The 26,901-nt window shown below is 27.5% G+C and overlaps 1 protein-coding gene across 1 annotated transcript in view; it reads left to right on the top strand.

Moving 5' to 3' along the window:
- LOC100199419 (ragulator complex protein LAMTOR3-A) overlaps positions 1 to 21,890 on the top strand; it is a 57,496-nt gene extending 35,606 nt beyond the window's left edge. The window contains exons 7-8 of the mRNA XM_065818234.1: positions 10,500 to 10,563; positions 21,455 to 21,890. Coding sequence (XP_065674306.1) covers positions 10,500 to 10,563; positions 21,455 to 21,531 — 141 coding nt within the window. The 3' untranslated portion in view covers positions 21,532 to 21,890. The remainder of the gene's footprint in view (positions 1 to 10,499; positions 10,564 to 21,454) is intronic.
- Positions 21,891 to 26,901: the final 5,011 nt, after the last annotated feature.

Raw genomic sequence — 26,901 nt, 5'->3', positions numbered from 1 at the left:
TAAAAGTACTAAAAAAAGCTTAAATTAAAAAATCTGAAATGATTAAGCTACTGGGAATTATGGTTTCATTTAAAAATTTGCAAAAAATTTCTTACAAGAATAACAACTTTTTGCTTGTAGTTGTATATTTTTACGGCTTGAACTTTTTTTTTAATCTTTCTTTTTATCTACTATTAAAACTTTTATAATAGCTTCTTATAATAGCTTCTATTTATACTCATTTATCTCTCATTTAGTTATCAATTTAATAAAATAAGAATTCATTTTATTATAATTTTTGAAAAAAAATAAAATTTATAATTTTTAAATTTTTATCATTGAGATAAAATACTTCTTTCATCAATCAGTAGTCATCAACTGTCTCCATAAATCCTGCCCTCTTAAAAAACCATCCCTTTTTTCATGAGAACAAACTTTATTTACTGCTTCTGTTACCTGTTTAACTTGTCTTTCAATTGACTCCTCATGACAAGGACAATTCGGAACGTCCATAGGCTGAAATATAATCTGTTTTACTTCTTATGTCAGATCGCAAGTAAGAATAGGCTCAAGAGTAGGAGATAGTCCAGTTGATTAGCTGTATAATTGTTGTTGCATTAGGGTTTATTTCTGGAGTTATTCTAGCTCTCACATTTTTATCACCAGTTTGAAGTTTTTTGTCACCAGGGCCTCTGATTTTCACAATTAACTCCATACCATTCTTTCTTTCCTCTACATTCTCCGAGCAGAGATGGTCTGTATGACATACTCAGAAAAAGAAACCACAGCAAATGTCGAACTGTCAGCATATAATATGCAACTACTTCACTTGATTGGCATTTCAGAAGGCTGGTAAAGAATGTGTTTCGGTCCTTCAGTAAACTTGTGTATGACTTTAATTTTAAATCACATAGGCATGTGAAGTTTTTGCTTTTAAACTCATGTTTTGAGACCTGAACTCTGCAAAGTCTGTTGACAGTTGTCTACCATCTGGAATGTTAAACTGACCCAATTTCACATAAAGCCATGTCTGCGGGTATATTTCCACTTTTAATGCCAGAGACTATTTATACCCATAAAACTGATCGGAGAATAAATTTTTGATTAGTTTATTCTTTAGAGTAATAAGAGGATTTCTGACATTAATTTTATCAAAGGAATAATTTCCAGATCAGTTACATCATTTAATAATTTTCTAATACTGCCTCTCCTGCATTTGTTGCTGCTCAAAGTCTCTTCATCAAGAGTTGTCAATCAAGATGACGCCGAGGAAGCTCATTTGTTCATTTCAACTAGCCAGTTTAACTTTTTAATTTCACTTCCAGCCTATGTATTTGCTCCACCTGACCACCCTGTGTTAATATTAGTAGAATCACTGCCTATCACCTTTAGGCTTTTATTGATACCATTATTTTTCAAAAATTCACATATATTCTGAGCAAATACTTCAGAGTGTTTTTATATATGTTTGAACTTTTTCAGGTGTAAAATTGAAATGATACCTACCACCAAACTCTTTACATACTGCATAATGTTTCCTTTTGATTGTAGCAGAATAATATTTAGTCAAACCTTCAATTATTAATTGAACTTTTGTATTATTAATTCTGCCTAAAAAAAAACACAATAATGCTAATCCTGTATTGAGTGTCAAACTCTATAGAAAGACACTGCATAATTTTTTCTTGAGCTTGCTTGACTTTGTTGTGATCAATAACTAACTTTTATTGTCTTTATTTATTCCTGCATTCATTTAAGCTGCTGTCACAATTGCAGCTGTTTCCCGAAATCCCGAAAAAAAATATTGTATGCTTGCCAAAGCTATGTTGGAAATGTTTTTATAATTACTTTATATTTGTACGCGTTCCTGAACTTCATTTTGTCGACACATTAGATTTAGATGTCAGTATTGCTGTTTGTTATGCAACATTGGCTAGGAGAAGCCAACTCTGACTTAAAACTCTGACTTAAAACACTCCCTGTCTTGGTTTAGTCAAGGCTAGAGATGTAGTCTCAATAAAAATACTTATCTTGGGCAAATGTTAAATGCAATCGGCTACTGTCTAGTAGTAGGCCTCCTAGGCAAAGACTTAAGGGGTAAACAGATTCTATCTGTTGACCCTGCACCCCTTCTTTATCTATTAGGTTTGCATAGATATATTTGTAATACATTGTTTCCGGTCTTAGGATGTTGAATACTGGATCTTCTTGACTCAATGCACAGGTTTTGCTTGTGTCTCTGTTTTTATGACAAAGCAACTCATTCTAATGAGTTACCTATTCATAAAAGCAGAGAAACAAGCAAAATCTCCTAATGAGGATACAGCTTGAAAACTGAAATTTATGGTTCTAAGGCTGGCTGGTAGTCAGGGGTCCTGAACTCTGTGGTAGCTCTCAGAGGCTGATTCTATCAACAGCTGTAAAGTATCAGAATACTAACAATGCCATGCTGTGCATGGATGGTATCTCTGTTCGTACTTTTGGTGTGCATTGTTGAGGCCACATTTGGATCCCTTTGTTACAGGTTAGAGTTTATTGTTAATAATGAGGCAATTGCTTGGAATATTAAACAGTGTACTGAGTACTATTTGTGCTTTGAGTCAAGTTCTAATAGTCACATGCTTGGCCTGGGCATTTACACTCATAAGAATGTAAATGCCCAGGCCAAGCAACAGGCGTTAAGGCCCTCAACTTTTGCTATTCTCAATCTCTAACTTAAATAGTCAACTTTCCAACTCAATTTCCAGACAACCTGAATCATTTACCTTCTCTACTTGACTTTTGTTTTGTTTCTGATCCTAGACAGTGCTCAGTTTCTCTACATTCGCCCTTATGTACTTCTGATCACTGCTTGATCTCTCTGAAGCTATTATCTCATTCTTCTTCATCATCAGAATTCCCCTATCATCCTACCTCTTACAACTACCATAAGGCTGACAGGGACTCTTATTGTGATTTTCTTCTTTGCTTATTGTTCTTTTCTTGATGGCCCTTGGGTAGAAATCTTTCGTCTTCCTGGTAATATCTGTGCTTCTTTATAACTTCTTGATTCAAGCTTGCATGGAATCTTTTATTTCCTCTCCACAATTCCAAGTCAAGTCTCACTCTTCTCCAAGGTTTTCCTCACATTGTGCTGCTGCTATTTCCAATTGAAACCTTTACTTCCATAACAATCCTCCAGAAAACAGATGTCTGTTTATTATTGCTAAAAACCATTGTAAAAAGGTTTTGTCTATTGCCCCAGCCCATTATTAGGCCGGGTGAATAAAAAGAAGCAATTGCTTTTACTCAGTGATTTGTCAGCTTTATGTGAAGAAAAATTTCAGCAATTTTGCTTAAGTTTTTATTCACATAAAACTGAGCAATTACTGAATAAATTGCTTAACTTCACAAGAATAAAAACTTGTGCAAAACTGCTGAAGTTTTTATTCACCTAAAACTGACCAATTACTGAGTAAAAGCAATTGCCTTTTTTTTATTCACCCGGCCTATTCTCAGGCCATGAAATCTTGTATTTCATCTTGAAAATTAGATTCTTATGACTTCTGGAGAATTATTAACATTATCAATAACAAGGGCAAATCTGTTATTTTACCTCTCTTGTATGGTTCAGATTTTGTCACCTCACTTAAAGACAAAGCTGAGTTGTTTGCTAAGAACTTTTCATCAATAGCATTTCTCGAACAAGTGCCTATCAGAGTCTTGTTTACAGCCTGCTAGAAAGCGGCATCTGTTATCCCTATTTTCAAAAACTCTGGTGAGCGATCTGACTCATCTTACTACCACCCCATTAGTCTTCTTCCTATTATAAGCAAGGTTTTTGAGTTTTTAATTAACAAACACTTAACCTCTGATCTTGAATCTAATAACTTATTTTCTGATCATCAATATGGATGTCAATCTTCTTGTTCTACAGCTGATTTTCTAACACTGATAGGTTTTATTGTGCATAAGATAGAGGTAAAGAGGTTAAGGCTATCACTTTTTTCATTTATAAAGATTTTGATAAAGTTTGGCATGCTTGTCTTCTCCATAGGCTTCCTTCTAATGGTGTATCAGGTAACGTCTGTAAGATTATTGAATCCTTTCTTTCTAATTGTAGTATAAAAGTTGTCCTCTATGGACAGCACTCTTCCTCATATCCTTTAACTTCAGGGGTTTCTCAAGGTCCTATCCTTGGCTTTATACTCTTTTTAATTTACAATATTCTTTATTCTTTATACTCTTTTTAATTTACTAAAGTTGCATATCTTTATCGTGCCCTCCACTTTTTTACTCCTTATTCTATTCTTTATCTCTATAAATGTCAAATCCGTCCTTGTATGGAATACTGCTGCCTTATATAGGACAGATCATCCAATAATGTCCTTTCTTTTTTAGACAAGGTGCAAAAACGCATTCTAAAATAGTTGGACCTGCTCTTGCAGCCAACCTCCAACCATTATCACATCATCGTGATGTTTCTTCGCTTTCTCTTTTCTACAAATACTATAGTGAGGACTGCTCTAAAAAGCTAGTGTTTCTTGTGCCATCTACTAAAGTTCATTTTCGTGTTACTCACCATTCAATCAAGTTTCATTCTTTTACTGTGACTGTTCTGAAGTGCTCCAAAAACTCTTATTCATCTAGCTTTTTTCCTTGAACATCAAGTCTTTGAAATTCGCTTCCTTTTTCTAGCTTTCCTGATTCCTATAATTTGCAATCTTTTTAGTTGTCTGTCAATCATTATCTTTCTCTTTAAACTTCATCTTTTCTCTTCCAGCAACTTCAAACTTCAATAGTGGTTCTTTGCAGCCTTGTTGGAAGTGAAGATGTTGAAAAAAATATTTATATATTATCACTAAATAGTTCTTTTGTTTCGCTAAATTCAAATTCAAACCTTTCTATTTGTTTGTTACAGTTCTTTAGACGCTTTTTTTTTTAACTATATATTAAGTAATTGAATTTTCATAAATAATGTTTTGTAAAATACTTTTAAGTACATGTAGTTTTAATTATATTTTTTATCTATTACATTTTAGCATAAGTAAAATGCAAATGGTTGTATGTCAAAAGTTAATCTTGAATTTAATCAGATTTTGTAAATTTGAAGTCAAAACAGGCAGTTATATTTTAATATAACTAAAATTAATTTTACATAGGAGTTTAATTAACTTTTATTTATTAATCAATAATTAATTAAAAATTTAGCTATTTAAAAAAACTTCTTTCAATCGTCATTCTCCAATTTTATGTAGCTTTTTGTTTTCATTTAAGGCTGCTAATCCAATTTAATGTGTACCAGTAGTCCCTACTGCTCATTTTTAGCTCTTTGCCTAAGTATAAAAACTAACTCTTTATTTGGAATCTAGTTTTTCTTTTTCGCATGTGCAAATAATGGGGGATTTATTATTACATCCTGACAAATAGTTTTCCTCTTGACAAGTAATAATGTTGAAAATGTTTTTCAACATTATGGATGTTGAAATATTTTTTGTATTTTGTATCACATTTGCATCTCCCAAAGAAAAAAAAGTCCTCTATTTCTAAGACATTTTAAGACTTTCAGATTCAGGGGGGGGGGGGAGGATGCATACCCCTTTAGATCTGTCACTGATTAGGCATCCTATATTTTTTAACTATTTAAAATTTAAGTAACATAAAATGAGACTATTCTCAAAAATAATGAAAAAATGAAAAAATTTGATGAAAAAATTAGTTTGCAAAGTAATTTAAAGTTTAAAGCTTATGGTCATAAACAATTTCATTAAATGTTTTATGACATGTTAAAAACATTTCCGAATATGCTTTATTGAAAAAAGTGTAAGTAAGATGTTAAAAGATAATTGTTCTATTTAATTTTGATTTTGTTAAATCTAAAATTATTAAAGTAAATATTAAAGTCAATTGTTGAAAATTTGATGGTGGATTTGATACTCAAAGGATAGAATTTTGTTAAATATTAAATTAAATTGTTTATATAATTAAATAATTAATTTGAGTTAATATAGTTATTATTAATTTTATCCTCTTTCAGAAATTTGTTTAAACGATGCACATTCTATATATTAATTCATCAGTTTCACTCAAAATGAAATGTTAAATATGTTAAACTTTTGTTAAATAAGTTAATATTTTTGAAAATTATTTTGTTATAAAACATTTTAAAAATTCTCAAGTTACAATTAAACTACATGAGCCACAGTTATCTATTCAAATATTTAGAATTTGGAGTTATTTCAGGCTGTTTAACGTTTAGAGTTATTTCAGACTGTTAATTACTAATAATTGAATTTCTATGTTTTGTTTTCGGAAGCTGGAGTGATTTGAGTGTCTAACAATGGGTTAACCTTTTTATTTGGAATAGAAGGAAAAGAGTGGCCATAAGAGACAAATTATAAGAAAAGTTCTTGTGAATAGTTATGTGTTGTCTTTGGGAGAAGTAATAAGATCATTCCATGAATGAGAGATGGAATGTTAGACCTACTTTTGTTGACAACGCTGTTGAAGAGCCTAACTTCTGAGATGAGATGCGAGATTTAGTAAATGGAGCTTAGCATCTGACAGCACCTTTTTACATTAAATTTTTGCTTTAATTAATATCTGTTTGTTCTCAAGAGAGTTGTTCTTTTGAAAAAGATGAAAAAATGATTATGATTAGAGCTTCACAAGAGGGTGAAAACCATGGAGTAACGGGTGATGCGTAAGTTATTGAACAAAATGAAAACATCAATAACTTATTTATAAATAAAAAAAAAGCTATTACTACATTTTTTTAAAAGTAAAGTATTTATCTTTTAATAAAAATAAGTTATTTAAATGAAAAAATACCACCATCTGCAATTGATCTCAATTTTGCTCTAAGGCTTTTCATAAGCGACTGTAAAAAATTAATCTCTTGTAGTTATAATTCGATCAATCTCTATTGAAACCAATCTCCCTTGTAAACCTTTTGTGCCAAATCTGCCCAAAGGTGTTCAATTGTTCATTCATTTTTCTAAACATTTATCAATAAAGATTTATCAATTAATTGCTACAGTCTTGGAAGTGCAAAGCTATTGCTCCGACATACCTTGATCAGATATGGCTATCCACATTAACAGTTTTTTTGAAAATTTCTCTTTTCCAATAAATGAGCACTTTCTGGGCATGTTTTTTTGTTGTTTGTGTAGTGTCCAGAATTTCCAGGCATGTTGTCCCCTGCAAAACAAAAGTATTTTTGTCATCGATGACCAGAAGCGATTTTGTGTTATAGAGTTGGTTAACTAGTTTCCTGCTTCTTTTCTTTGCCTTTAATAGTTGTTCTGTAGTGTATTTTGGAGTCTTTTCACATTTTCTATATTTAATATTCGTTTTTTAAATTGACGACCAATTGTTGATTGATTTACACTAAATTTGAAACTTATTTTTCTTGGATTGACCCCTTTTTGATTGACAAGTATCGTTAGTTTGGCTTTCTTTTCTCTTGTCCAGGATGTTGGATGACTAGGGTGCTTTCTATCAGAAAAGTATTGGCCAGTGTTAGTCATTTAGGTTATCAGATTTTGTATTTTGAGCAAATCCTTCCTTTTCAAAATGATTTACGATTTCTTTTTTATATATATATATATTAGGTTTATTTACAAAAAACATTTTAAGTAGCTTTCGAAAAGGTTCTTGTTATTCTGCATGTAACCTTATTTTAAATAATTATGTTTCAAATAATAAAGTTTATATTTTATAAAACACTTATGCCTACGCATAAAACTGCAAAAACTAATTGTTATGCTCAAATAGTTAAATTTAGATTTGTCTGGCAATCACCTGTTAGAATAAGGCTTCACTTAGAACCGATGAGAAGGAATAAAAGCTTCCATTCCTGCCAGGAGGTTATTTAGGAGGCACATTTTTCAGTTGAGAGGGAAAAGACATCAGCCCAATGACCATCACAAAAAAAAATATAAAATGAATCCCAGTTAGCTTTAGGGTAGTAGTAGTGCGATGGCAGGGCCCAAAAAGAAAGTAAGAAATAAAAGATTTAATGATCATTGCATGGTTAGAATCTCCAACTCCATAAACATAAACAGACAGAACATAAACATACAGATAGCAACATACAGGTGAGTCAACACCACACCAGAGGTTTAGACAGAACGCAAACATACATATAAAGTAGATTACAGGTGAGCTAAAACAGTAACTAAGGCACCTCCAACTATATAAAAGACACAGAGCTAAATATATATATATGTATATATCAGGGCTCAATTTAATGGTCAGACATTGTCTGGCTAAAACCTCAGATTATACGATCAATTTACAAAGTATTTGGACATTTTGACCAACAGGAATTAAATTCTACAAAATAAAGCTTGGACAGGAATGGCGTGCGATCAAACGCTATTGCTGACCTCACAAATGATTTTTTTTGTTTACAACTTGACGATACTGTTTAGATGTTTTGATGATTTAAACGTTTCAGAAATGCGCTGAAAAAAAAAACGTTAAGCTAATTTTAAAGTAGGAAAAAAATTGAAAAATCTAAAAAAAAAGCAAAACAATCCCTTACTAAAAAGAAAATAAATTTAAATTGAACTAAAAAGACTCGAAGTTAAAATTACTTTTTGTTACGTTTTTAATTGCTTTTGAAAAAAATTACTTTAAAACTTTTAAAATGTTTAATTAAAGTAACGCAAAAAGCTTTTCACAAACTTCTATTGGTTGTTTAATAAATAAACAAACCTTATTTAAATTATTGAAAAGTGAAATTAAATAATTGAAAAGAAAAAAATTTAATATTTTTAAGCTATATAAATATTTTTTTTCAAGAAGTTGCAAAAAAAAATAATGTAGTCTTTTTGAAACCATAATTTTTAATCATTTCATGGTTGAATTAGTAAGTCAAGTTTAAAATAAAAAAAAATTCAAACAATTCTTTGTACAAATATATACAAAAGATAATAAAGCAATTAAATCATGGGAAGATTTAGTTTAACCTATAATTTTAAGTAACTTAAAAAAAATGTTCTAATGTTCTAAAAGATTTTTAGAAAGACATGGAAAAAGTGTTTCAAACGTTTAAATTTAACATAAAAAATGCATACCTACTGAAAAAAAATTTTTGATTTTATTTAAAGCCATCGCGTTTAATAAAATCTTTAAAAAAGATCAATGATTAACAGTTATTCATTATGTAACGATTTTTTTATTGGATTTAAATTGTTAAAACATCAAAACAGCTGTTGTCAATTGTTGAAAAAAGAACTAATAATAAGCGTTGTCAGTTATAGCATGAAAAATTAAGTCTAAAAAACATACAATATTAAATTGAAACTATTTTATTAAAAAACAAAAATCTATGATGAAATATTCTAAATAATAAGGAAAGAAACTACAACTTCACTAGACTAACGTTAAATAAACTGAATAACATGACAAAGATTTTGATTGTATAACTCCATTCCGTAATTTCGTAAAAATTATATTTTAAAAATTTGATCAGACACTGTCAGGCCCAAACAAGTTTAGATCAGACATTTTGTACCGAGCTTTATAAAAAATTAAATTGAGCTCTGTTATATTTCTATAAGCATGACCAATTTTAATTAGTACTAATGACAGGAAGCAAATGCTTTCCAGCCCTTGCTTAAAAAGTGATTCTCACAAGACAGCAGGACATGGAACAGATTGCACTGGGGAACGTGTTACCAGAAGCAGGGTGATCACGAAGACTATACACCTGACCAATAAAACCTATAAAATAAACTGGATGTGTGTATCCATAAAACCTATTAAAAATACTGGTTGTATCTATAAAACCTATATGATAAACCTATAAATAATTTGTGTAGTACCTATCAGTGTGTAGTATTTATAAAATCTATAAAATGATATGGGTGTGTGTAGTATCTATTAGTGTGTAGTATGTATAAAATCTATAAAATAAACTGGATGCGTATAGTATCTATCAGTGTAAACTCCTGGTTATTCGAACTGCTACTTATTCGAATTTCCCACTTTTTCGAAGCAATTTTCATTTCCCCTAAATTTTCCTTAACAAACTTTATCTGGTACAGGATTTTCAGCTGCATCAAAATTAAGTCTCATTTTAAATTATTTCACATTATACATAACATTGGCAATCCTTTTATTAGCTTTTATTTCTTAACATTTCTTGTTTTTTAATAAATAGTAAAATAATGTTGCATTATTATTTGTACAATAATTTATTTGTACAAATATTTATTATATATTTGTATATTTGCTAATCAAGCTTAACTTGTATTATCATATTTTGTACATATTGTTTATTGTGAGGTTTTGTGCTATGTTTTATGTGCTATTTTTTGTTACACATTGTGTTATTTTGTTACACATTGTTGTGGCATTTTAATGTAGTGACTACAGATTTTCAGATGTAGAACTACTTTGAAGTACCTAATGTTATAAATTAACTTTTAAGAATGTTGTAAAAATTTTCAGACCTTATATGTATGTCATACACTGGTTGTTAGATGTTAAATAGAAATGATTGAATAATAAAAATTATTTTGTTGTTATAGGTAGTTATGTTCAATTATTTGCCAATTGTGGTAACAGTGATTGCTGATTCATCTGCTAACACAGGTATTGTTTGAAATATTAAAACTTTTAAACAGTTTCGTTATTTATTTTAAATCACTTTATTTAAACTTTTAAAAAATCAAAAGAAATTATTCAATATATATATATATATATATATATATATATATATATATACATATATATATATATATATATATATATATATATATATATATATATATATATATATATATACATATATATATATATATATATATACACATATATATAAATATATAAACAATAGTTATAAGGGTCAGAGTGATTTTGGGAATTTTTCAAAATTAGAACCACAGATGCCATTTTTTAGTAGGCAGAAAAAACAAATCTCGATTTTGTAATTGTTAAATAGTCTAGAGAGTTATTGAGAACACTTTTGATTGGCTGGAATATTTTCTAGACCACAAGCTGTTGAAAAGTGAGAAATAATTCCAGCAACAGAAACAGGAGTTATTTAGATGTCTAACAGTAAATTAACTTGTTTATTCGGGATGACAGGAAGAGTCATTAAACCTAAGAGATAAACTAGAGAAAAAATTCTTTGCATATAGTTTTCCCTTACCTAATTATGAAGTAATAGGGTCTGACCCATTTATGAGATTATCTGGACCACAAGTTGTAGTCAAGTGGGAAGTTTATTTTCAGTTATTTATTTGTAGTGCAAGTAACTATACATAGAGAACAATTTGAACAAAATAAAAAACTTTAAATTAAAACATGTATCAAAAAAAAATTTAAGTTATAACTTGTGTTATAACTCTATTTGGGAGAAAAGTTTAAAAAAAAAAAACTTATCTAATTGGTGAGAAAATACACTAAGATTTTTCTTTCTATAAAAAAAAATTATATACATATATATATATATATATATATATATATATATATATATATATATATATATATATATATATATATATATATATATATATATATATATATATATATATATATATGTATATATATATATATATATATATATATATATATATATATATATGTATATATATATATATATATATATATATATATATATATATATATATATATATTTATAGATAAATGTTGTATATTGCTGAAAATACAACTCTTGTCTGTTTAAGAGTGATCAATATCTTTTTGAAAAAAATAGATCAAATAATATTATTAAAATATTTTAAAAGAGAAAAAACAACTTTATAATGGAACTTGAAGTTTCATGCCATTCGGCAATCATCAGCCATATTATTCAAATATAAAATAAAAACCGTTATAAAAAATACAAATTTATTTTTTATAACGGTTTTTATTTTATATTTGAATAATATGGCTGATGATTGCCGAATGGCATGAAACTTTAAGTTCCATTATAAAGTTGTATTTTCTCTTTTAAAATATTTTAATTATATATATATATATATATATATATATATATATATATATATATATATATATATATATATATATATATATATATATATATATATATATATATATATATATATATATATATATATATATATACAGTTTCTTTACAAGCCATCAAATAGTTTTTGTTCAACAAAAAAAAAAAAATTAACAAATTTTGAGGGTATTAACAAATAATAAATCAGTTCAAATCATAACAATTAAAAATAAGATTCAAATCAGTAAGCATAATTTGTTATTGTCATTGTTCACTCCAAATTTATTTTTATGCAACACAAAAAATGTTTTTTAAAAGTTGTAATAGTTGTGCTATCATTTCTAGTGTTTTTATTTCTAACATCTAACTTGCTTTTTTAACATCTTGTTACATCCTGATTCTGCTTTTTTAACATCTAATTGCATCCTGATTCTGCTTTTTTAATATCTTGGTCACCAGAATTTCCTTAATTTTCCTGAATTTTAATATACAATTTGTAAAAATCAGTTTTCCTAAATTTCTTATTGCACAGTGGTGGCGGACAAAAATAAAGAAAATCCACTCTTAAAAATTACTTTATAATATACTATTTTATAGCTTAAATTCAGCTTTTATTAAATGTAAATATTTTGTATAATTATTATGTTATATGCCTCAAACCTGTAAAATAAAAAGCTTTTTTTAAAAATATAATTTTATACTTTTTTTTTCAATTTAAAAAAATAGTTTTTGTGTTACTAATAAGCATAATAACTTGTAACCTTTTTATTGCATAATTTTATTTTTTTTATTGCATAATTTATTTTTTTATTGCATAATTTATTTTTTTATTGCATGATTTATTTTTTATTGCATAATTTAATAAAATCAAGTATTATCTTTCAAATGAGCTATTGTAACACTATTTTGCATGTAAGTTATGTCAAGTAAAATGTATACTTATATAGTTGAATATTTTTCCAGTACGGTCTAAGGTGGTCCAGTATTTTGAGGCTAAATATAGCTTGTTCAATATGTATGTCATCAATATAAATTTGATTTATAATCTGCGGATGTCCGCCTGGTCGATAATAATGATTTTTACAAGTAAGCTAATGTATTTGATTTTATGCGGCAAAATCATTAAATGGTTATGTAATAATTGGGTTTCAGTTAGTCTTGGTTAGTATTACAAACTTTTTTTAATATTATTACATCTTAAAATATCTATTTATAAGATTTTGTAAGTGTAGTTTGTATTTTTAAATATTTAAAACATGAAAAATATTGATATTTATTCATATATAATACAAGTAAACTTGAAGTTAGCTAATTCTTGGATGCAGTTGCAAATGGCACGAACTTTATTTGAAATAATAACTTGTCTAATTTCATAAAGCATCTTTGACAAAAATAAAATATATTCAAAAGCTCTAAAACTCGTTCCGAAGAGAATAACAAACAATGGCTATAAAATGAACCAATGTTGGTTCAGTTTGTAATTGACAATAAGAATATTCTTTTAACTGCTTAATAAATTAATAAAGACAACTCTGCTCTTATTTAACTGTAATGTCTGGCAGACCCCAGGTGAATGGTATGATACTTAATAATGATATGAATAGTAATGGTATGAGAGAGAGAAAGAGAGACAGACAGACAGACAAAGACAGACAGAGAGAGAGAGCGAGATATATATATATATAAATATATATATTTATATATATATATATATATATATATATATATATATATATATATATATATATATATATATATATATATATAATCTCTAAAAATATATACAAATATTACACTCGAAATACTTAAAATTTTAGCTTGCACACTTCCAGGGTTCCCACTCCTCCTTAAAAACCTTAAATATCCTTAAAAAAAAAAAAACTCCTTAAAAGTCCTTAAATAACCTTAAAAAAAGTTAAAATTTGAATGCTCTCCTTAATTTCTCCTTACTTTCTTTTTTTTTTATCATCTAGGAAATTTTATTAAAGCAAATGGGTTATACTTATCTATAGAGAAGCATAGTTACATCTTTGATGAGTTAAAATCCTATACTTTTGTTTTATATATATATATATATATATATATATATATATATATACATATATATATATATATATATATATATATATATATATATATATATATATATATATATATATATATATATATATATATATATATATATATATAGTTTGTTGCGTTTGGGAAGCACGGAAAGAAACAAGTGATTCTTACGCCAACATATACGTCACTTTTAATTACTTTTGACTTTCATCCAACATTTGCGTGTTGGATGAAAGTCAAAACCTTTAATTTAATTACCAATTAATCGTTTTTTAAAAAAACCTCAAAACGCAAATTTAATTGACCAGAATGTTTTTAAAAACATTCTGAATGTTTTTAAAACATTCTGAATGTTTTTAACAATATAAACATTTTTTTTATTTTTATTTTTTTTAATAAAATGTTTTTTTTTTTTTAATAAATTGTTTTTATTTTTATTTTTTTACTGTAAATCATGCGCGGAGTGTTGCTACATCGACTATCTTATAGCCTGACTCGCAAGGGAGTGCTGCTACATTGATTGACAAATAGCCTGACTCGCAAGGAAGTGCTGCTTCATCGACTGACAAATAGCCTGACTCGCAAGGGAGTGCTGCTACATCGACTGACAAATAGCCTGACCCGCAAGGGAGTGCTGCTTCATCGACTGAGGGTTTGGTTGCGGCAGGCAGTCTATCATTAATAAAAAAAAAAAATTCTGGTCTTGCATTTTAATTTTTATTTTTTGTCAACAAAATATGGAAATAACTTTCGGACAACATATAAGGGTTCTATACATATATTTATATATATATATATATATATATATATATATATATATATATATATATATACATATATGTGTGTATATACACACACACATATATATCATATATTAACCCTCTGAGTATTAGAGTAAGTTTTTTAATGTATGTTTTTGGCTTTTTGTATTTAACTTTCACTTTCTTTAAATAATTTTATTTTGTTTTTTTAACAAGTGAACACCGTGCTATAAGGGATAAGTATTTATTGACCCTCTTTTTTAATTAAAGCTATATATATATATATATATATATATATATATATATATATATATATATATATATATATATATATATATATATACATATACATATATATATATATATATATATATATATATATATATATATATATATATATATATATATATATATATATATATATATATATATATATATATATACACACACATGTATATATATATACTTAATTACAGCTAAATATATATACTTTAGGGAAAAAATCATTACCAAGATGTTAAACAAACTTCATATAAAAAGATTGTTATATTTTTTTCACTAATTACCTTTAGATGCCTAAATATAAAAGTTTCCGGAATATTTCGTTAAATAATGATAGTTACACTTCTTGATTTCAGAAAGATAAATATACCAGCCTTGCAAGATGCAAAGTTTGTTTTAAGTTGTTCTCATTAGCAGGCATGGGTATAAAGGCTCTTTTACCCATTTTACCCATTGAAAGTTTCCGCATCTCTGCATTCCGGATTTTACCAATGCCCAATATAAATTATTTTGCAATAATCAAAATTTTTTCGTGCTTTTTTAAAATTTGAATCGTGCAAATTCGTTTTTTAACTATAACTTTAATTAAATAAAGCTAAATATTAAATAATCACTTAAGTACCTTAGATGTATAAATGTATTGATGGAAAAACTTGATTTATCAAATTGTGCAAAAAATCTGTTTCAGCAGAGAAAAATATTTTTTATGGTTACACTTACGGAGTACAAAACTTATTAAGAATTTTAAAAAACCATATTGGTAACTCTAGGAAATTTCTATACTATAATTTTAGACTTTGCTACACACCTAGATCTTGAATTAAGTGTTTAATATTCCTAATAAGTTCAAAAAAATTATATATTCAAATGTGTCATTGTATGAAATAATATGATGTAAAGCGATTGCCTAAAGAGGGTTATGTTGTTGTGTTCAAAGAAACTTTGCAATCAGTACCACAAAAGCCTGTCAAAGGAATGTATCATTTCAGATATGCTTCAGAAGGAAGCAGTTTTGAAAGCAGAATTAATTTGGTATTTAAATATTGTTCAAAGCAAATACTCTTTTAGATCAAGTGAGAATAAGTCTAAACAATTTGCTTTGATGTTTCCAGATAGCAAAATTGCCAGCGCCTTTTTATGTGGTCGAACAAAATCTAGCTATATTGTAACTCATGGTCTTGCCCCTTATTTAAAAAAAATTCTGATAAAAGATCTTACCCTGCAGGATAACTTTGTATGTCTTTTTGATAAGTCTTACAATAAAGTTATAAAGAAAGGTCAAATGGACTTACATGTGCGCTATTGGAATGAAGAGAGGAATACTGTTTGTACAAGATATTATAGTTCAGAGTTCATGGGAAAAGATGTAGCCCCAGATATTCTAAATATGTTTAAATCCCGCATGACTGGTTTGAATGCTGAAAAAATGCTTCAGGTTTCTATGGATATCTCTAATGTAAATAAACTGTTTTTGGAAATGCTCAACAAAGAATTTCATAACAATGAATTAAATACACTCATTGATATTGCCTGTGGTTTACATACTATCAATGGATCCTTATAAACTGGTGCTAAAGCTACAGATTGGAACTTAAAGAAGTTAATGTCTTCAATGTACTAAATGTCTTCAATGTACCAAAGTCCATCAAGAGCAAGTGATTATGAAAGAATAGCTGAGGCAACATATTTTCCTTACATATTTTGTGGCACTCGACGGGCTAAAAATCAAAGTGTTGCCAAGAAAGCAATAGAGGTTTGGTCAAAAGTAGTCTTGTTGACTACTGGAAGTCTTTACCAAAAAGTAAGCAACCTGGACTTGGTAAATCAGGGCAAAACACCAACTTTTAACATCAAAGTACTCAAACAGATAAAGTTTTAGTTCCTTTAAAGTTGAAGTTTTTTTGAAGAAATTAGTGGCAGTCTAAATACATTCCTTGGTAGGTGATATTTGATCCAGATGCAATTTTATTGCTTTTTATGTAATATATTTTGTTTTATTAGAAAATTATAGAAATATTCTGAGATATTCTTTTCATATTATTTTTAAAATTTTGAGAAAAAATCACAAAATGTTATTTTCAATCTTGCATTTTTTTTTCTTCCAGTTTCTTTTCAAACTGATAAACCAATGGCTCCTTTTCTGGTGGTGACTCTTGAAGAACTATTACGCAACTTTTATGCGAAGTTCATTCGGTTAGATGTTTCTTTTAAATGACAAAACTACAACATCTTTGTTAAAAATAGATTTGTTTAATTACACAAACTGGCTTTCAACCAGCAAGATTAATATTAGTTTTTCATTGAAGGATTGTCTGTAGCAACTCAAGAGAAAGACAAAGATTACTGATGTTCAAATGGACAAGTTCAAAAAGGAAATATGTAATTTTGGTGTCTCAATGTGAACTCATATTATTGGGAAAAGCCCTTTGTCTTCACTGGTTGCTTGCTGTCTGGTGTGTATTTCTCCATCGTTTATGGTTGAATATCACAGAAAAGTGTGATTATTTTTTTGACAAACTGTTGATGAAGCTTGTTACTTTCAAGAAAATTAGAGCTTCTGTTGGTGATTTAGCTAAGAAAGAATATTCCAGGTTCTGTAAAAGTGTGGTCGTTGATAACAAAAGTATTTTTGACTTTTGATAAAGATATGGATTGGTTGGACTACTTTTTGTGGGAATACACTGATTTAAAGATGTATGCAAATCTACAGCACATTTTCAAATTGTCCTCATTTTATCGCATGGACAAGCTCAAGTTGAACGTGGTTTTAACAGCAACATAAGTCTGAAAGATGACAATATGTCCCAGACACTAAAATCTCTTTATGTTCAATCCAAGATTACCTCACATTTAATGGGTTCATGGCTCATGAAGTTGAAATAACAAAAGATTAATTAGATTACTGCAAACAAAGAAAGAAGTATTTTGATGAACAATGTTCAAAAGCCCTGTCTGTAGAAAAAACATTGAAAATGGAAGCAAAAGGAAAAATTATGGAAGATATTGAAATTGTCAATACTTAAAATTGACAGACATTATCTATAATTGAGAATTTAAAGAAGTCTTCTGATGAAACTGGATTCTGTGCTGAAAAAAGAATAGCCTTAGGTTTATTCCTTGAATATAAATGTTTTTTTTCAGTTTATATCACTAAATGTAATGTCATTATTTAATGATTCCTTTTCCATTTAGATGACATTAAAGCTGATATATCGTAATCTAATGCATTAAAAAGAGCCACTTGCAAAAAACAAGAGTTACTAGAGAAGCTATATGTTAAAAAAAAGAAACATGTTGGAAAAAAAAAAGAAATTATATGTTGACCACGATGATATATAATATATATATATATATATATATATATATATATATATATATATATATATATATATTATATATATATATACATATATATATATATAAATATATATATATATATATCCAATATATATATATATATATATATATATATATACACACACACATATATATATATATATATATATATATATATATATATATATATATATATATATATATATATATTCATTTATAATAGTTTATCTATCTGTATTTAAAATTTATGGAAAAAAGGAAGATTCTGTTTTTAATATAATTGTTTTCTCCTTAATTCTCCTTACTTTTACCTTCAAAAAATTGTCATTCACGGATGAATCTCCTTAAATATTAGGAAAATATCTCCTTAAATCTCCTTAAAATCCTTAATTTTAGCCCCAGTTTTAATAGTGGGAACCCTGACTTCCTTTTTCAACACTATAAAGCAAGCTCTCTATAAAACATCAATATATTTCTCACTGGAACCAAATATTACCATTTATAAAAAAAAAAGGATTTTAAATAAATACCTTTCTATTACCAACATTCTTCTTCTCAATCGAAACCAAATTAAGAAATTTTTATTTGAGTATATATTTAATGAATATTAATTTTATCTTTTAATATCAATGCTTTTTTTATATTGCTGTATTTATAAAACTATTACTTTTATTTTATGCTGTCTTTTTTTACTCTACTAATATTGCTATTATTTAAAAACTTTGGCATATATATAATTCTGACGTATATAAAATTCGCCGAATGGTCACACACGAGCAGTGAACAATGAAAGGCCTCAGAATGGAAAAAAAAACATTAATGCCAATTTGTAAACATAATTTGTGTAGTGATTAAGTAATAAACATCTCCTCAGAGTCGCGTCTATTATTACACTTATGCTTTACCTCGCAACTTACGCCTATTCCATACTGCAGTTAAAAAGGATTCACTACAAATAGCCAAAACCCAACCACACCAAAATTTGTAAAACACTAATATTTTTTTGATGATATGATATAAAAAGTGTCGATCCACTGCACAATATAAATAAAAATAATTAAATAAACCACTTACCATACCACCGGTAGAAAAACTAAACACAATAAATTAAAATTCAAACAAAAACGCCAGAAACAAAACTAAAACGAACTAAAGTGTGTAAACAGAAAATTTTCTCTAAGACCATTTAAACCATATAGGTACTTCCAGCACAAATAAACTAAAAACAATTAAATGGCAATATACCCTATTAAAAACCCATTTAAAATTAAATAAAACACAATACTCTTCAAAAAACTCTAACGCTGTCATAGATACTTCATTCGAATTTTGTTAACCAACCTAAAGTGTAAGCAAATGAAACAACCCGCGCAACTTAAAATCATAACTAAAAATTAAGTAATATATGAAAGTAGAAAAAAATATATATATATATCGCCTGCAAAAATGTAAAGATTTAAAAATGTAGTGAAAGATACAAGAAATTCTCTGAATATTATTAAAAGACGAAAATTGTGCATGTGAAAATTAAAACAAAGCTGAGTAATGAATGTAAGATGATATATCATAAAAAGTTCCTTGATAATGGTAATAATATGAAAATCAGCGGATAAATAATATATTAAAAAATATTGTAATAAGATTAACTAAATACTAAAATAAGACCTGATAAAATTTAGCCAAATAAGTGGTTCAAAAATTAATTTTCAGTGATATAACTATAATATAAGTCGTGATATAAAAACGATGTACGAAGCGGGATAAAATATAGTTTAGAAGTAAAGCTTTCTCTACGGTCCGAATTAAAAGTAACTTTGAGACCATATCTAAATCGAAATTTCTAAAAAGTAAAGCTTTCTCTACGGTCCGAACTAATAGTAACTCTGAAACCATATCTAAATCGAAATTTCCAAAGAGTAAAGCTATCTGTACGGTTCGAATTAAACGGTTTTCCTTTTTCGACACTACCAAATATGGCAAGCTCTCTATTAAACATCAATATATTAATTACTGGAACCAAATAATACCATTTATAAAAAAAAAAGGTTTTAAATAAATACCTTTCTATTACCAGCATTCTTCTTAATCGTAACCAAATAAAGAAATTTTTATTTAAGTATATATTTAATGAATATTAATTTTATCTTTTATTATGATTGCTTTTTTTATATTACTGTATTTATAAAACTTTTCTTACTTTTATTTTATACTGTCTTTTTTAACTCTACTAATATTAATATTATCATTAATTTACCTTTGTTTTTTAAATCTTATTAATATTATTTATAATGATAGTGATAGTGATTCAATTTGTAGTAATAGTTTTATGGTTATTGTCCTAATTTTTGCAATTGTTATGTTTATTTTAATAATTTCTGTCATAGTTATAAACTTTACTATAATTATTTTTACCATAGTTTTTATCATTAGTTATAATTTTTAGTAAAGTTATCATGATATAGTTACTATTTGTAATATTTTCTTATTCACATTATTAACATTATTATTATTATTTTTATTATATTAAAATTGCAAATATTAAATTTATCTTCATTTATTAATGCTTTATTATTCTTTCTTTTTTTTTTTTTTTTCTTTTTTTTTTTCTGGTTTTTTTTTTCCCTTTATTTTATTTTAAATTCTGTTTTATTTATAGTTTTTTTTGTTTGTTTTTTTCTCTTTTTTTTCTGTTTTTTTCTTTTTCTTGTTTGTTTGTTTTTTTTCTTTTTTTTAGGTGTCACTCCATTAAATAGTTTTTAACTATATGAGTGGCACCTAACCTTATTTATGTGAGTTTATAAAAGATTATTGTAAATTTTTATATTTTATGGTTAAATAAATGGATTATATATATATATATATATATATATATATATATAAATATATATATATATATATATATATATAGAGAGAGAGAGAGAGAGAGAGAGAGAGAGAGAGAGAGAGAGAGAGAGAGAGAGAGAGAGAGAGAGAGAGAGAGAGAGAGAGAGAGAGAGATAGAGATATATGCATATAAATAAAATTAAAAAAATATATATATGAAATAAATACAACATAAACATTGTTTTAGGAATGATTCTTGAAATGGAAACCGAATTTTCAGATGTCATTGAAAAGATGAAATCCACGATCCTTGTAAAAAACTAAATAAATAAAAATTTTAATATAAACATATGGATCTTTTCAATTTTAGTTTTTTGCATTTTTTTTACACTAAAACGAAGTATTTTTTCATAGGTTGTAAATATAGTTCTTTTTTAGATTTTTAAAATTCTATTAATGCTTTCAGAGTTTCATTAATTTTATGAACAGTAATATAATAAGAAGGATTTTGAAGGAGGATGTGGTAAAATTAGGAAGATTTTGGTTTAATTTATAGAAGAGAGTTATTTTTTTTACACTGAGAGTGTGGCCACTCATTTACTTTATGTTATTCTTTGTTTACTATTTTAAAAGGTTTGAGAATGAAAAATCTTTGACAATAAAATAAAAATAAAGAAAAAAAATTTTTTTTTTTTAATTATTAAAATTGTTTTTTTTATTCATCCAATGTTCTTTTATAGGGACACTCTTTTTCACTGAACAATGCACTGTTCTCCTCTGAGAATAAGGTCGGCGTGATGGGGTGTTAAGTGCGACACCTCCCCCACCTCATCAATGATTTTTTCGTTTATTTAGTTAGCAAATTTGAGTCTTTCAGACAAGTCAGTCGGCAAATGTAGACCCTTTAGACAAGTTAGTCTGTAAATTTGGATAATTAGTCGGCAAATTTTTAAAAAGGAGTCATTTGATGACATTTAATGAAATCCGCTGAGTGGTGATAAAAATTATTTGATCAGTGACTCTTTTAAAAACTTCTAAGTGAAAAGGTGTTTTTGGATTTAAAGGCCTTCTATCTCCACTTATTTTTCAAGGCATTTTTTTCTCATGTCCAACCTTAGTTTCACACGTTTGTGTGCTTAATGTTACCATGAGATTGCTTTGAAACATCAAATAATTGTTTTCAAGAATTCAATAAGAAATCTTAACAGCTGATACCATTTTGTGTCCATCTTTTTGAAATTCAACGGATTGCAGGCTGTGAGGAATAGATGACGCTTCTATATTAACAATCTCAATGACCGACACCATTTTGTTTTCATTCCTTTGAAATTTAATGAATTATAGCGTCCTGTTAGGAGTTGATGCTGCTTCAATATTAATATTCTTAGTCACTAACTCTTGAGATTTATTGAAACAAGTAGTTTCAATCAATCTCAAGAGTTAATCAGCATCATAAAACTTGGAAACTCGTCTAGTTTTTTTTTTTCTCTTGCTTTTTCAAGACTACTTGTCTTATATGTGTTCTACTTCAAGACTTGCACTTCGTCTCGTGGCACTTGTTCATTCTGAAACAAAAAGAGAACAAAACATAAGTTGGATATATGTTTAGAAGCAAGGCTTATTTTAAAGAATTTAAGCTACATGTCAAACTAAAAATATCTATTGAAATAAAAGTGGTTCAAAAAGATATTAATGATATAAATGTTAACAAAAATGCACTGTTATCTAAATTTACGACTCCACTTTCTACGGTAAATTTTAATAATCTGAAGACTAAACTATAGAATTCGCCCTCTTTCGTTTGTTTATCTATTTTTAAAACAGTATGTAATGAAATTTAGGTTGATCTATAAATATTTAAATTTTTTAAAGTCAAGTTTGTTGTTGCTCTAAATTCGCTATCAAGGTTGAAAATACTAAATCCAATCTGGCTAAGTGCTGTTTAAATAATTTTTGAAAATTCAGGACCCGATGACGTCCAAACAATGTAATGAATAACAAAAATCTAACGCTTGAAGCCTGTTATTCATTTGAGCCAAGGGCCCATCGGGGAATTTCCCGGTGTACCAACGAGCCAGTCCACGCCTGCTTTTAATTAGTCTCAATGTAGTGAAAGCTTGTTATGAAAACTTAAATGAACTTTACATCATTATAAGAAAGACAGTTTTTAGGTTGATCTGTCTCTATGAAGAAAATGTCATTTGTGCTTCATTCACATTCGCACAAAGCATTTAATTCATATGGAATTTCTAACTGAAAAAATACCAAAGCTACACTGGTATCGACAAATATCCATCACTTAACCACTACCAAAAGAACAAAATTTTTACAAATAGATTTGTGGAAATATTTTTACAAAGCTTTTTAAATTTTTTTTCAGGCGAATGAAACTACGAGCAGACGATTTTTTGCGATTGGAAATGGTATAGTAGTTGTATAGCCTTTCAAGTTTTCTTCCATTAATAAAGACAACTCTGCTCTTTAAGCATAAAGTGAAGTTTCAAACAAAATCATCAAGATTTTTGCTTGTGTAACTTTTTTTTTTTTTTAATTTGCGTTTCATTTGTGAATGAAAAAAATTAAGATTAAAAAAAATCTTGATAGAAATTAAAAAAAAAAAAAACATCAAAAACGCAACTTAAGTTTTTGATTGACGTTTTATGTCATTTTAGTCTTCAAAGGGGTCGTCCATGCATTACGTCACGCTCTATAGGGAAGGTGGATTTGTGGTTTTGTGACAACTCATACAAAACTTGCTACTTAATTGTTACGATTTTGTAACGATGGGGGAAGGGAGGGGTCAAAAACGGTCAAAAATTGCGTAACATAATTTATTGACAACCCCTAAAAAGTTGTCGAGACAAACATATCTGAAAAAATTTATCGATTGCAGACCGTAATAAAGAAATAAGGAAACCAGAACAATGTCGAGCTCATAATTTAAATGTTGTAGAAAGAGATTCTGTTAAAAATCAGAAATGTTATAAATTTAATCCAATTGCGTGATACATTTTGTTTTAACATATTTCTACTGCAGAAGATGTTCAAAGTGGAAATTTTAATGACTAGTTCATCAGAAAATCATCAATTATATTTAAGGCTTATTAAAAAATAAGAAAATATTCAAACAGGGGATCTTCAGAAATTAAGGAATTATTTTTTATTACTATTACTGCCTTGAATGTTCTTAATTCCCGATTTTAGCTGACAATTTGAGACCATAGATCATTTATCGAATCAATAATTTATTATTGGTCATAATAATAATAATAATAATAATAATAATAACAATAATAATAATAATAATAATAATAATAATAATGATAATAATTAATAATTTATTATTGGCCAGTTTTTAGATGTAGAATCCGTTAAAGTCTACACAGATGACTTTAGTTGTGGAAAGCTAAAACTGCATTGCAATATATTTGTAAATCATTCCAAAACCAAAAAAGTAATGATTTTGAATAAGTTATGAGTACGCTAATAGACTTGGTTCCCAATTATAGTTATATTACGTTATAGTTACCGAGGTTAAAAGATTGTGTCACTATCAATACGTATTTTTTATTACCAGTCCTTTCGCATTCTAGTTATGCAAGCGATCTCGTGCATGCTACAAAAAAAAAAGTGAAAGAAAAAAGATTATCTACACAAACAAAAAGCAAAAATTAAAATTCCTATTTACACGAAAAAGTCGAAAAAAAATTACTTTCACATACATGATGTGGGAGCCATTATGGTTACGAAAATGTGGGAAGCATAATAGTACACAAAAAACAAAAAGGCACTTAAATTTCCAAATAGGGCTTTAAATTCCGAAATAGGGCCCTGAATTTTCAAATAGGCTCCCAAAAATTGCCTCCTCCTCCTTTCGGAGAAGGTATGTTTGGAGGGGGTTGCCTAGCCATGCTTCACCGGAGCACATTGTAACACAAAACTAATTTTTAATGCTAAAAGATAAAAGAAAAAAGAAAATATTTCTATAAAGGACATCATAAAGTTCTTAAAATGATGACAAAACCTATAACAACCAAAGTAACAAAACTTTTAAAAAATAAGTTTTTTACAATTTTCAAGTAAATGGGGCATTGGACATTTATAGACTAGTTATTCTTTGATTGCAAAGCTTTAAAAACGTTCAGACATAAAGCTCTAAAAATTATGTAAAATTTAGAAATTACTATAGAAGTATTATACATCCCCTTTAAAGATGTATGGAATACACTTCCAAAAAGAATGGCAACTAAAAAAAATAATTTTTTAAATTTTAATATGCTATTAAATAAACAAACTAAAGAAAATATTCAACCAATCAGGCTGCATAAAAATGACAAATATAACTAAATTTAAGAAAATTAAAAATTATAAACTACATGAATCACACAAAAAATAACCTGAAACAATTTTGATTAGTCCAAAAGCTTAAGATACTAGATCTTCGCTATTTCTTTTTGTGGGCTTTAACTTGGGAACAATATTAATAAATAAAGAAATTATGTGATTATTTCTATAATTTCGTATCCAAATCGTAGCTATTATTACAATCAACATAAATGAGTTGCTAAAATTACAAGATATTTACAAGAGTGGTATCGGCATTTAGAGACCAAATACCTGCATTTTGCCTGAAGCTGCACTAAAAGATCCACTGGTCAATAATTAAACTTGCTAATAACTAATGTCTTGTCTAGCCCATATACTCTATTTAAAGAAAGAGCCATAAACTTGCAAAAAAGAAATTGAAAGACAAATATGGGCAACCATTTTTATTTTTACTTTTTTTTATTAAAAACTTTCAAGATATATACTTTTTTTGCAATGGTGATGGTGCGCTCCGACTTTGAAACCCGTGACGTCGGGCCTGACAACGCTTCAACCCTAAAACAAAGTTTCACATTATCAATATACTATAGCACAAATTTCTTTTAATCTGATAATCATAAAATGACTCTTTTATTGATTAAATGTAAGATAAAAAATTCTTATTGACAATTTTGCTTGAAAATATCTATTTCAAAAAAGAAATTAGCTACCCTTATCTTGATCAGCTTGCTTATTGGCAATATGCCAGCGAAGAGCAGATTTAGATATGCCATATGCATCAGCAGCCTTTCTTATCACGAATTTGCTGGAGCATTTTTGTTTTTTTAAATTATTTTGTGATTTATCATAATATAATATAGTATTTTAAAAGTTGAGATATAAATTTTAAAACAAAATTGTCCCGTTATGACTTACTGTTTTGATAGCATGTTTGAAAACCTTATTTAGTTGTTTTCTTGTTCAACTTTAATGTTCAATCAGCAAGTTGATATAAAGATGCAGAAATATTTATAAAACAATCTACTGTATTGGTTTTAGAATTACACAAGAGTAAACCACCCAGTTGTCGACAATCTCTCTTGTCGTTGACGTTTTGTCATTAAAAAATATGCTGAGCTAACACTAATTAAAGAAAGTGCCAAAATAGTGTCAAAAATGATTGCCTATTATTTCTTTATATATGAAGGAAGTTTGCCTATGGCAAACATAAAAATAAACACATAAGATTATTTAAAGCAAAAATAGTTCCGTAAGTACCATTAACTCTTAGGAATGCTAATTATAACTCTTTCCAGATAACCACAAAAAAAACGCATGGCAGTTGTAATGTAATTGAAATTTTTTATTTTTCATGCTGATACGGGAATA

This window comes from Hydra vulgaris, chromosome 14 (genome assembly GCF_038396675.1).
Source record: "Hydra vulgaris chromosome 14, alternate assembly HydraT2T_AEP".
In the NCBI taxonomy this organism is placed as follows: Eukaryota; Metazoa; Cnidaria; class Hydrozoa; order Anthoathecata; family Hydridae; genus Hydra; species Hydra vulgaris.
This window is presented reverse-complemented; position numbering and strand designations above follow the sequence as displayed.